General features: G+C 56.7%; 1 protein-coding gene across 1 annotated transcript; it reads left to right on the top strand.

Moving 5' to 3' along the window:
* The first annotated feature begins 1,993 nt into the window (after positions 1–1,993).
* GIPR (gastric inhibitory polypeptide receptor) lies at positions 1,994–10,270 on the top strand. The gene is made up of 13 exons (XM_036302844.1): positions 1,994–2,171; positions 2,550–2,649; positions 3,310–3,417; positions 3,952–4,055; positions 5,188–5,291; positions 5,481–5,625; positions 6,351–6,510; positions 6,941–7,001; positions 7,319–7,388; positions 7,510–7,598; positions 7,686–7,824; positions 9,323–9,364; positions 9,457–10,270. Exons 1-13 carry the CDS (start codon positions 2,088–2,090, stop codon positions 9,661–9,663), a joined length of 1,413 nt encoding a protein of 470 aa, XP_036158737.1. The 5' UTR covers positions 1,994–2,087; the 3' UTR covers positions 9,664–10,270.
* Positions 10,271–10,905: the final 635 nt, after the last annotated feature.

Here is a 10,905-nt window from a genome sequence, read left to right as displayed (position 1 = left end):
TGGGAGCCTGTGAGAGTGTGTGCTGGGGCGGCTGGGTAATGTGCGTTGTTGGGGTGCCACGGTGGACCCGGCTGGTGATTATGTGAAGTGTGAAATGATGTGTGAGAGTGTTAATGGGCCTGGCTGTGTAACATTGTGAGATGTTGTCATTAAAGGATTATACGACCATGTGAGGAGCCACATAACTGTGCATTTATTTTATTTTTTTAATATGTTTTTATTGATTTTAGAGAGAGAGGAAGGGAAAGGAACGGGGGGATAGAAACATCCATGGTGAGAGAGAACCACTGATCGGCTGTCTCCTGCACAGCCCCTCCTGGGGATCGAGCCCGCAACCTGGGCATGTGCCCTGACCGGGAATCGAACCTGTGACCTCCTGGTTCATAGGTCGACGCTCAACCACTGAGCAACCTTGGCCAGGCTGTGTATTTATTTAATCAACAATCATTCGTTGAGCCTCTGTGCTCTGTGCCCAAACCTGTGCTGAGTGATACTGGGGACCCAGAGATGCCTGGCCCCGTTTGCATGGGGGCATACAGGCCAGGGGGGAGACAGATGGTGTCTGTGATGTGAGCTGGTGAGTGTGTGTGAGTGTGTGAGTGTGTGGTTGACACAGTGTCACTGGGACTGTGGGTAGTGGCGGTTGTGTCACTGTGAGTGTAGGTGCCCACGCCCGAGGACGCGTGCCCGTGTGTCCTGTGGGTGACAGTCTGCCTGCGGGCGTGGACCGGGCTCTCTGGGTGTGACCGTAGATCGCACAGCTGAATGAGCACCAGGAACACACTCTGTGAAGAACAGCATGTGACATTGTGTGCTGAGCCAGAGTCTCGGTTAATGGGACTGTGTGCGACACTGCGTGTGACTGCCTGAGTCTGTGGGCGACGGCGGGTGGGACAGTGAGAGACTGCCCTGGGGGCGGGGGTGGCTGCTCCCTCATGTGACCTGGAGTGCTGTGATGCTCACAGGCCAGGGCCCCTGCTCCCCTGGAGCCCCCCCTTCCTGTTCCCTGGCCCCGCCCCTCCCACCACACAGGCTGTCACCTCTTCCAGAGCTCGGGAGGCCGTGGAGGCAGCCGCAGAGGCAGCGGCAGGACAGGTGAGGGCTCCCCTGGCCCCTGGCCCCTCAAGTCTGTGGGTCCCTCTCTGTGTGTTTCTGAGCCTTTGTCTCTCTCTGTCTCCGTGGCCACAATCTCTAACCTCCTCTAACCCGGTGTCTTATCTTCGTCCCCGTCTCCCAATCTCTGTGGAACCTCTAAGTAGCTCTGGGCCTCTATCTCCTCCGCCGCCGAGCCCACATTTTGTCTCTTTCTCCGCCTTGTGGTCTCCGGCCTCTCGCTGCGCCTCTCCTATCTGTCTCCGCTTCTCGCTCTGTGTCTGTCTCCTGCATCTCTGACCCGGGTCTGACCCGTGTCTGTGGTCTGGTCTGAAGTCCTCCCCGCCTCTCCTGCCCCCACCTGGTGCTGCGTGGTGGGGGGTGTTGAGCGCGAGAGACAGATTTCCAGGCACGTGGCCCCTGCACACCTCAGCCCGGGGTCTGAGCCTCTCCAGTCCCTCGGGAGAGCACGTCCCACGGACTCCGGGCTTTGTCCTCAGCGGGATAAGTTCCCTACCGCCAGGTTTTTATCCCCGATTTGGATTTAAAAACCCTTTGGACTCAGGGAGTGGGAACTCCGAGGGCCGTCTGCAGCCCCGTGCCCTCCGCTGCCAGGCGGCCCCCAGGTTCACCCCGGTCTCCACGTCTAGACTCCGGGTGACATTAGCACTTCCGCCGGCGCAGCTCTAGGGCAACCACGCCCTCAGCAAACACCGCCCCCCCTCGCCGCCGCTGCTCCCGCAACAGCTGCGGGTGGGCCCGGGGATCGCGGGTCGGACCCCAGCCTCGTCCCTTCTCACGCATCTTCCCCCACCCCATCATCTCGTGTGGGGCTGGGGGGGGGGGGGCCGGGGGGACGCTGTCTCGGAGTCCGCGTGTGTAATCCCGGGGAGCCCGGCGGCCTGAGGCTGGGGCTGGGGGCGGAAGGCGGAGGCTCCTGACCCCGCCCTCGGACCCTCCAGGCCGGCTGCCCCCCGGGCCCCCCCGCCCTCACCATGCCGACCCGTGCACCCCGGAGACTGCTGCTGATGTTGCTGCTGCTGCTCTGGCTGTGGGGGCCGCTGCTGCCGAGGGCGGAGGTGAGGACCCGGGAGCCGCGGGGGGCGAGGGCTCGGAGGGTCTGGGACGGTTTAGTCGCCCCCGGGGCCGAGGTTTAGAGACGGCCCCACTCGCGCAGATTCGAGTTTAGGTGGTTGTTTCCAGTCCGTCTTCTTTGCCTCGCAAATCTTCCTGCTGATTTCCATTCCCGCAATTTTCCTGGAGGTTTTCAGTCCCCCAGGCAGCTCCCCTGGAGGTTTCTAGGCTCCCCTCAAGAGTTAGAAGAGGTTTCTCGGCCACCCAAGCTCCTGGGCAAACAGGACAGCCCCTCCAGGCCCCACGAGGGTCTCTGGCGCACACGCACCAGGCAGCCTGGTAGCGGGGTCGGTGGGGGCGTCCTCCCTTCTCTCTCTCCGTAGACAGGCTCGGAGGAGCAGACGGCGCGGGCGCTGTACCAGCGCTGGGAGCGCTACCGCAGGGAGTGCCAGGGGACCCTGGAGGCCGCGGAGCCCCCGGCAGGTGCGACTGGGGAGCAGGAGGGCTGGGCCCCCCAGGAGGGGTGGGCTGGGAGGACGGTAAGGGCTGAGGTTGAGGGGGGTGGGCTAAGGACCAGGCGCTGGGCCTGAAGGAGTTGTCCGGGGTAGATGTGGGCTTGGCCTCGGCGGGAAGGGCCTGGATCCGAGTGGGATGCTACTCGGATTAATGGAACAAGTCTGGGAAGAAGCTTGGAATGGGCGGGGTCTTGGGCGGGGCTGCAGTGGGCGGGCGGGGTCTAGATGAACAGAAAGGGGCGGGGCTTCACTGGGCGGGCGGGGTCTAGATGAACAGAAAGGGGCGGGGCTTCACTGGGCGGGCGGGGTCTGGATGAACAGAAAGGGGCGGGGCTTCACTGGGTGGGCGGGGCCTGAAAGGTACCGAAAGGGGGCGGGGCTTGAGTGGAGCCTAGAAAGGGCCTCCAGCAGTGGGAACCTCGTGCAGCGGGAACTTGCTTGGTGGGGAGCCCCGAGTAGGGCTCGGAGGCTAGGCGGGCCTTGGGGTCTGATGGGCGCAGCTGTGGCGCTGCAGGGTTGGACCACTCCCGGTGGGTGGGCTTAGGGCAGGGCTTGTGGGTGTGAGGAGGAGGGCTTTGGGCAGAGGGTGCAGTCGATCCACCCGACATCTGCCCCTATGCCACTCCAGGCCTCGCCTGTAATGGGTCCTTCGATATGTACGTCTGCTGGGACTACGCTGCACCCAACACCACTGCCCGTGCTTCCTGCCCCTGGTACCTGCCCTGGCACCGTCACGGTGAGGTGCCCTCTGGGTTGTGGGCCTTTCTGGACACAAACAGCTTCTAACCCTTGCCCCAGACACCACTTCCCCCAAACTCACCTACAGCCCATGCCCTGCTCCTCTCTGTCCAGCTGGGTGTCTCCTCTGACTGTCCAACCCGGGCTGGGTCGCCCTGATCCTGGCTCTGTCACATAATGCCCCTTCTCTGGCTGTCTCTCTCTCTTTAGGACTAGGGGTACTTTTTTTCTCTCCTTTATCTGAGTCTGTCTCTGGGCATCCTGATCTTTCTGTCCTAACTAGCTATGTGGTCCAGGGCAGTTTATTTAATGTCTTTATACATCAACCTCCCCATCTGTAAAATAGGATTGATGATAGCACCAGCTTCATAGGTATCTTATGAATATTAAATTAATACGTGTAAAATTCCATAGAAGGGCTCATCATCATCATCATCACATTGGCTCTCTCTCTCTGCCTTTCCTCCCAGTTGGTCTCTCTGTCTCCATCTCTTTCTCTGTGCCTCTAATCCCCTCCCCCGATTTCCCCCAGTGGCTGCAGGCTTTGTCCTCCGCCAGTGTGGCAGTGATGGCCAATGGGGACCTTGGAGAGACCATTCTCAGTGTGAGAACCCAGAGAAGAATGGGACCTATCAGGTAAGAAGAGGTGAGGGACTCAGATTGGATGTCTAGGGAGAGGTGAAAAGGCAGCAGCCTCAGACTGAGCCTGAAATCCCTTGTACTGTTCAGGACTCTGGGTTCCAAGTGATAGAAATTCCAAGTAAACGTGCTTGATGCAGAAAAAAAAAAAAGTCTTTATTTATGTGACTGAAACATATTCAGCCACGCACAGCTTCAGGCACGGCTGGATCTAGGTGTTCGAATAATGTTGGGGATCTCTCTGTTGCTCGCCATCGTGTGCCTGTGTTTTTCTATGTGCTGGTCTCATCTTCTCTGTGGGGTGGAACAGGTTTGTCTTTTCCATTAGCACCAGGCTCACATCCCACCAACCAAGCAACACTGTGGGAAGACTGAGTTTTGTTCTCAATAGTTCCAGCATAATGTCACAGGACTGATTCTTTTTAAAATTTGTCTTTTTCCTTAAAAAAAAAAAAAAGCATTTTTGTTGATTTCCAAAAGGAAGGGTGAGAGAGAGAGAGAGAGAAAGAGAGAGAGAGAGAGAGAGAGAGAGAGAGAGAGAGAGAGAGAGAAACAAATGATGAGAGAGAATCATTGATTGGCTGCCTCCTGCATGCCCCGGACTGGGGATCAAGCCCACAACCCGGGCATGTGACTGCCTGGAATCGAACCCAGGACCCCTCAGTCCACAGGCTAATGCTCTATCCACTGAGCCAAACCAGCTAGGGCTAAAATTTTTATTTTTCAATTACATTGTCATTCAATATTATTTTATACTAGCGGCCCGATGCACAAAATTCGTGCGAGGGGCTCGGCCCTCACAGCCCCTTGTAGCCTCCGCCAACCCTCGCAGCCCCAAACTTTCAGGATTGACTCTTATTGTCCTGATCTGGGTCATATGCCCAACCTGGGCTAATCACTGTGTGTGTGTGTGTGTGGGGGGGGGGGGGTTAGAATGCTCTGATTGGCTGGTCACGTGTCCAGTCTGGAGCAGAGGAGTGGAGATAGCCCCATTGAAATAAGGGAAGTTGGATCCCCAAGAGAAAATTGGGATGTTTGGCAGGAACAAGGAGCAGATCGATGTCTGTCCAGCCCCTGTCTGGCCCCAGAGCTGAGCTCTGTTCCTGTGTCCTTCCCTGTACCCCCCCAGAACCAAAAGCTGATCTTGGAGCGGCTACAGGTCATGTACACCGTGGGCTACTCCCTGTCCCTGGCCGCGCTGCTGCTGGCCCTGCTCATCTTGAGCTTCTTCAGGTGGGACCCCCCAACTGTGAGTGGCAGAGACTGGGCCTCAGTTTGCCCACTAAGATGGGGGGTCAGGCTCCACCAGCAACAGGCACCCAATGGTGGTTCTGTGAGAAGAAGGGCTGGGAGGCGGTTAAAGGGGCTCCATGTGGCCACGGACAGGTCTCCATGGATCCCCACTGCCTCCCCAACCCCCAGGCGGCTGCACTGCACACGCAACTACATTCACATCAACCTGTTCACGTCTTTCATGCTCCGGGCAGCAGCCATCCTCACCCGAGACCGGTTGCTACCTCCACTGAGCCCCGCACCCGGGGACCAGGCCCCTATCCTGTGGGACCAGGTGAGCATCGCCCCTCTTCCTCTCAAACTGGGGTTCCGCCTCCTCTGATGGGCAGGAGGTTCCCAAGCTACCCACTACCCGCTACACTAGCAACAGTTTTCCTCTCTCTTGACCACGCCGAAGACTTTGGGAGAGGGGCTCCCAAGTCAGCCGCCTTCATTGTTGACCCCCCATCTCCTTCATTGGAGTTTTCCATTCTCTCTGTTATATTACCAACCACTGGCCTTTCCCACCCCTGAGAGAGTCTTCTGCTGGGGGTGAGGAGGAGACAGATTGGGGGAACCAGCTGGTGGGAGGATGTGGTAGACCCCCGTTTGTTACTGAGGAACAAGGTGAGAGAGGCCTGAGGCTGGGAACGGGGGGGGGGGGGGGGGAACCATTGTTAGGAAGCCTGGGGGCGGGCGGGAGAGGAGTGGAGAGATGGGAGAAACTTTTGGAGAGGTGTAGCTGAGCACAGGTCTCAGGAGATGGGGTGGGAGAAGCCATATTTGGGGGCATCTGGCCGGGGGAAGTTTGATAGTGAGATGGAAGATACCAGTTGTTTAAGCGGTAGAGTGGGAGAATTCATACAGGGCGAGAGACAGCAAGCACGGGTACCACCCTTCGGTGATACAGAGCGGGAGACTGATGACAAGAGATGGGGGCGAAAGGACGAGCAGCTGGAGGAAAGCTTGGGGTCCCCCCGCGCCCTGACGGCCCCCTCCCCCTGTCTGGCCACCCTCCAGGCTCTAGCCCCCTGCAGGACGGCCCAGATCGTGACCCAGTACTGCGTGGGCGCCAACTACACCTGGCTGCTGGTGGAGGGCATCTACCTGCACAGCCTCCTGGTGCTCGTGGGAGGCTCCGAGGGGGGCCACTTCCGCGGCTACCTGCTCTTCGGCTGGGGTGAGCCCCGACCCTGTCCCCTGCCCTCCCGGCCCAGCGCACCACCGCTGCCCGACTACCCTGCTGGTCGGCTTCAGGGGTCTCTTCCTCTCTCTAGGCCAGCGGTTCTCAACCTGTGGGTCGCGACCCCTTTGGCGGTCGAACGACCCTTTCACAGGGGTCGCCTAAGACCATCCTGCATATCAGATATTTACATGACGATTCATAAGAGTAGCAACATTACAGTGATGAAGTAGCAACGAAAATAATTTTATGGTTGGGTCACAACGTGAGGAACTGTATTTAAAGGGCCAGAAGGTTGAGAACCACTGCTCTAGGCTTTTGCCTTCCCATCTCAGCGGGGGAATTCCGCGGGTCTTGGGCCAGGCGAGGCCCGCGCGCGTGCTGACAGCTGCGGCGGGGTGGGGGGTGGGGGTCGGGGTCTGCACAGGGGCCCCCGCGCTTTTCGTCATTCCCTGGGTGATCGTCAGGTACCTGTACGAGAACACGCAGTGAGTTGCGGGGGGGGGTCTGGGCGGGGCCTGGGGAGGCGGGCGGGGCTTTGAGGCACCTGGGCGGGTGTGCTGGAAGCGTGGGGTGGTCCTGATGGCACCTGGGGGCTTGGAGGGAACGTGGGTGGGGCTAAAGGAATGGCAGCTTGGAAAGATTGGAAGGGGGTGGTGAGGGCGGGGCCAGGGCAGGAGCAGGCGGGGCTCTGAAGGAATGCGGGTGCGGCATTCAGGAAGGCGGGCGGGACCCGGCGCGTGAACGTGCGTACCTGGTGCTTCCAGCGGTTTTCAATCTCTTAGCTCTACAACCCCTACTCCAGGTGCTGGGAGCGGAACGACGTCAAGGCCATTTGGTGGATCATACGCACCCCTATCTTCATGACCATTTTGGTACGACCGGCCCCACCTCCTCCAGGCAGTCCTCGGGGATTTCTCATCCTGGGGAGAGGGGTGCCACCCTCTGTCTCCCAGGATGGGATCGGGCTGGCTCAGCCTCTATCTTTCCCCGCAGGTTAATTTCTTCATCTTTATCCGAATCCTTGGCATCCTCGTGTCCAAGCTGAGGACCCAGCAGATGCGCTGTCCGGACTACCGGCTAAGGTGGGGGAGGGCGGGGGAAGGCGGGAAGAGGGCTGGACGTGAGACGGGGACCCGGGCCACCAGCCCACAGCTGCCCTCTCCTCCCAGGCTGGCTCGCTCCACGCTGACGCTGGTGCCGCTACTGGGCGTCCACGAGGTGGTGTCTGCTCCTGTGACCGAGGAGCAAGTCCGGGGCCACCTGCGCTTCGCCAAGCTCGGCTTTGAGATCTTCCTCAGCTCCTTCCAGGTGCTCAGGCTGGGGGCAGGGGCTGCACCCTTCCACCCGGGGCCCTTCTCCCCCGAGGGGCAGAGGGCTGCAGTCATCCCCTGGCGCAGCCACTGAGTTGGGTGTGACTAAGCGAGTTCATTCATTCTGCACAGGATGCTGAGCTGGGGCAGTTCTCAGCTGAGGAAGCGGCAGGGACCAAGACAGGAGACGGAGGCCTTAGCAGTACTGCCTCCTGGTGAAGATCTAGGGCTTTGAGACTGGACAGGGCTGGGGCCAAAATCAGATCGGTCAGAGCTAGGGTGGCAAGAGAGGTGCTCAGGACGCAAAAGACAGGAAGGCACTCACTCCAACATGTAAGGCTGGCCCTGCGTGTGCTTGCCCTAACCCTAGTCCCCACCCTGTTTTACCTGCTTGGGCCTCAGTGTTCTCATCTCTAAAGTGGGGACAACACTTGTCTCACCTCACATGCCTGTTCATGTCATTAAATTCAGCACATTTTTATTGCATACATTTTTCCTACCTCATTGTGGGAATATTGCCAAGAACCGAAATGGTCTCTACATTCTTGTAGGAGAGATGGACGCTATACACACATGGTATATAAGTAAAATATATACAGAATGGCAGATGGTAAGATGTGAGTAGAGGGAAAAAAGCAAGAAAATAGAGGTGAAGATTAGACAAAAGATAGAGTTACAGGCAGGGGGTCAAGGAAGGCCTCCCTGAGAAGAAGATATTGGAGCAAAGACGGAAGAAGGCGAGGGAATGAGCGGGGCAGGTAGTGGGGGAAGTGTTCCAGGAAGAGGCACCTCACATGTCAGATCCCTGAGGTGGGAGTACCTGTCACCATGGAGGAGGGCTGGCGGGCCTGAAGCAGTGGGAGCCAGTGGAGCAAGGGGGAGATAAGACAAGTAATATTTTACCAATAACACATATAAATAATTGACTTGTATTAATTTATCAAGTAACTTATTAATTATAAATACAAATGTATTTTATATTTATTTGTGAAACACAAATATAAAAATAATGATGAAAATTTATTTATCAATAATTTAGAATAATCATTAATAATTAAAATTAAGCAAATAATAATAAACTTGATTTATTAATATTTACTAATGATTATATAATAATGGTAAGATAAATCATAAGACTAAGTAAAAGGTTTAACACTATGTACCAGACACTACAGCTTCTTGCATACCAGTATCTCAATTCTCACAACCACCATTGTATTACCCCATTTTCCAGATGAAGAAACTGAGGCCCAGAGGGGTTAAGCAGTTTGCCCACGTGGGATAGAAACTAGGGAAGCGGTTATTACATCCAGGGTTTTTATTGCTCAGCAACCTGGGGAGGAGAGGGGGGAGCAGGGAGCCTGGGAGGTGCCTGCAAAAGTCTAGAAGCGGGATAGTGGCAGCCGAGGTGGTCTGGGGCCTGGCAAGGGCCCGAGCTCTTAAAGAGGTGCTCATAAGCCTGTCCCCAATCCCTGATATAACGCCTTGTTTGACAGGGCTTGCTGGTCAGCTTCCTCTACTGCTTCATCAACAAGGAGGTAGGGAGAGCCCCGGCCTGCCGCCCGCGCCCTCTGGCGGCAGCACAGCGAACGGCGTGCCTGGCACCGACTCTGAGCGCTACCCGTTGCAGGTGCAGTCGGAGATCCGCCGAGGTTGGCACCGCTGCCGCCTGCGCCGCAGCCTCGGAGAGGAGCCGCACCAGCCCCCACAGCGTGCCTCTCTGACCCTGCAGTTGAGCTCCGGACCCAGACAGGTCGCCACTGGCCGTGCCCTGTCCTCGGGGAACCTTCCAGGGCCTGGGGATGAGTCCAGCCGGGTCTTGGAAAGTTACTGCTAGGCAGCGGGATTCCTGTGATCATTACGTTAGCATGTATTTATTGAGCGCCTACTGTGTACCGGGCCCCTTGTGGAGGGAGGGCGCTGGGGAAATGGGGTGGAAGGAAACAGAGAAAGGCCCCTAGAGTTCGAAATTGAGTGGGGGAAACAGGCCCTTAAGACAATACATGGTTATATATAGGCTGTGGAGTGGAATGGCTTATAAAGGAAAATTAGAAGGGGCATATGGTGGTCAGGGAGGGCATCTCTGAGGAGGTAACATTTAAGCCATACCTGCCAGAGGTGCAGGAGACAACTGGTAGGCAAGATTCTAGGCAGAAGGAACAGCATCTGCAGAGGCACTTGGCCATGTCTTAGGAGCAGACAGGTGGCCTGCATGGCTGGAGCTGGGATGAGTCAGAGCCAAATGGAGAGAGAAGTGAGTGAGCAGGGGCAAAGAGTTGGGATTTTATTCCAGGTGCACTGAAAACTCTTAGCAGGAGCATCTCATGGGCTGTGTGTGTGTGTGTTTTATTAATTGAGAAACATCAATTTGTTGTTCCACGTATTTATTTATGCATTCACTGGTTGATTCTTTTATTTAAATAAAGTATGTTTTTATTGCTACTTTTGAGAGAGAGGAAGGGCGAGGGAGAAACATCAATGTGAGCAACATCTATTCGTTTACCGGTTGCCTCCTGTACAAACCCTGATCTGGGATCGAAACCACAACCTGGGCATATGCCCTGGCTGGAAATCGAACCAGCGGTTCTTCAGTGCACGGAGCAACACTCAGCCAACAGAGCTACCCAGGCCAGGGCTACCTATTGGCCGCTTCTTGTATGTGCTCTGACCGGGGGCCAAACTCGAAACCTTGGTATATCGCAGGGAGAGGGAACATCTGGTTCATGGGCTCTATAAGGTCTGCAAGATCATTTGGTCTGGCCCTGCCAAGGCATCAGGGGTGAGTTAATCCAATGTTTGACCAAATATAGCAGGCTAATTTTTAAGTTGATAATTTTGCATGGCCTGCGAATGATGTTACAAATATCCAAATGGCCTTTGGCAGAAAAAAGGTTCCCCTCCCCTGGTGATTTGGGACAATGCTCCAACCAACTAAACTACCCGCTACCCAGCCAGGGCTCATGGGCTAATGTTTTAAACAGAGCCTTCTGTCTGCCCTATGGGGGAACAGATTACTAGGGATGGACACTGGGAGCCCAGCGAGGAGACTACAGGCGGGAGGTGATGGAGGCTGACCCAG

Source organism: Myotis myotis, unplaced genomic scaffold (assembly GCF_014108235.1).
Source record: "Myotis myotis isolate mMyoMyo1 unplaced genomic scaffold, mMyoMyo1.p scaffold_m19_p_34, whole genome shotgun sequence".
In the NCBI taxonomy this organism is placed as follows: Eukaryota; Metazoa; Chordata; class Mammalia; order Chiroptera; family Vespertilionidae; genus Myotis; species Myotis myotis.
Note: the sequence above shows the minus strand (reverse complement) of the source record. Positions and strands in the feature narration are given on the sequence as shown.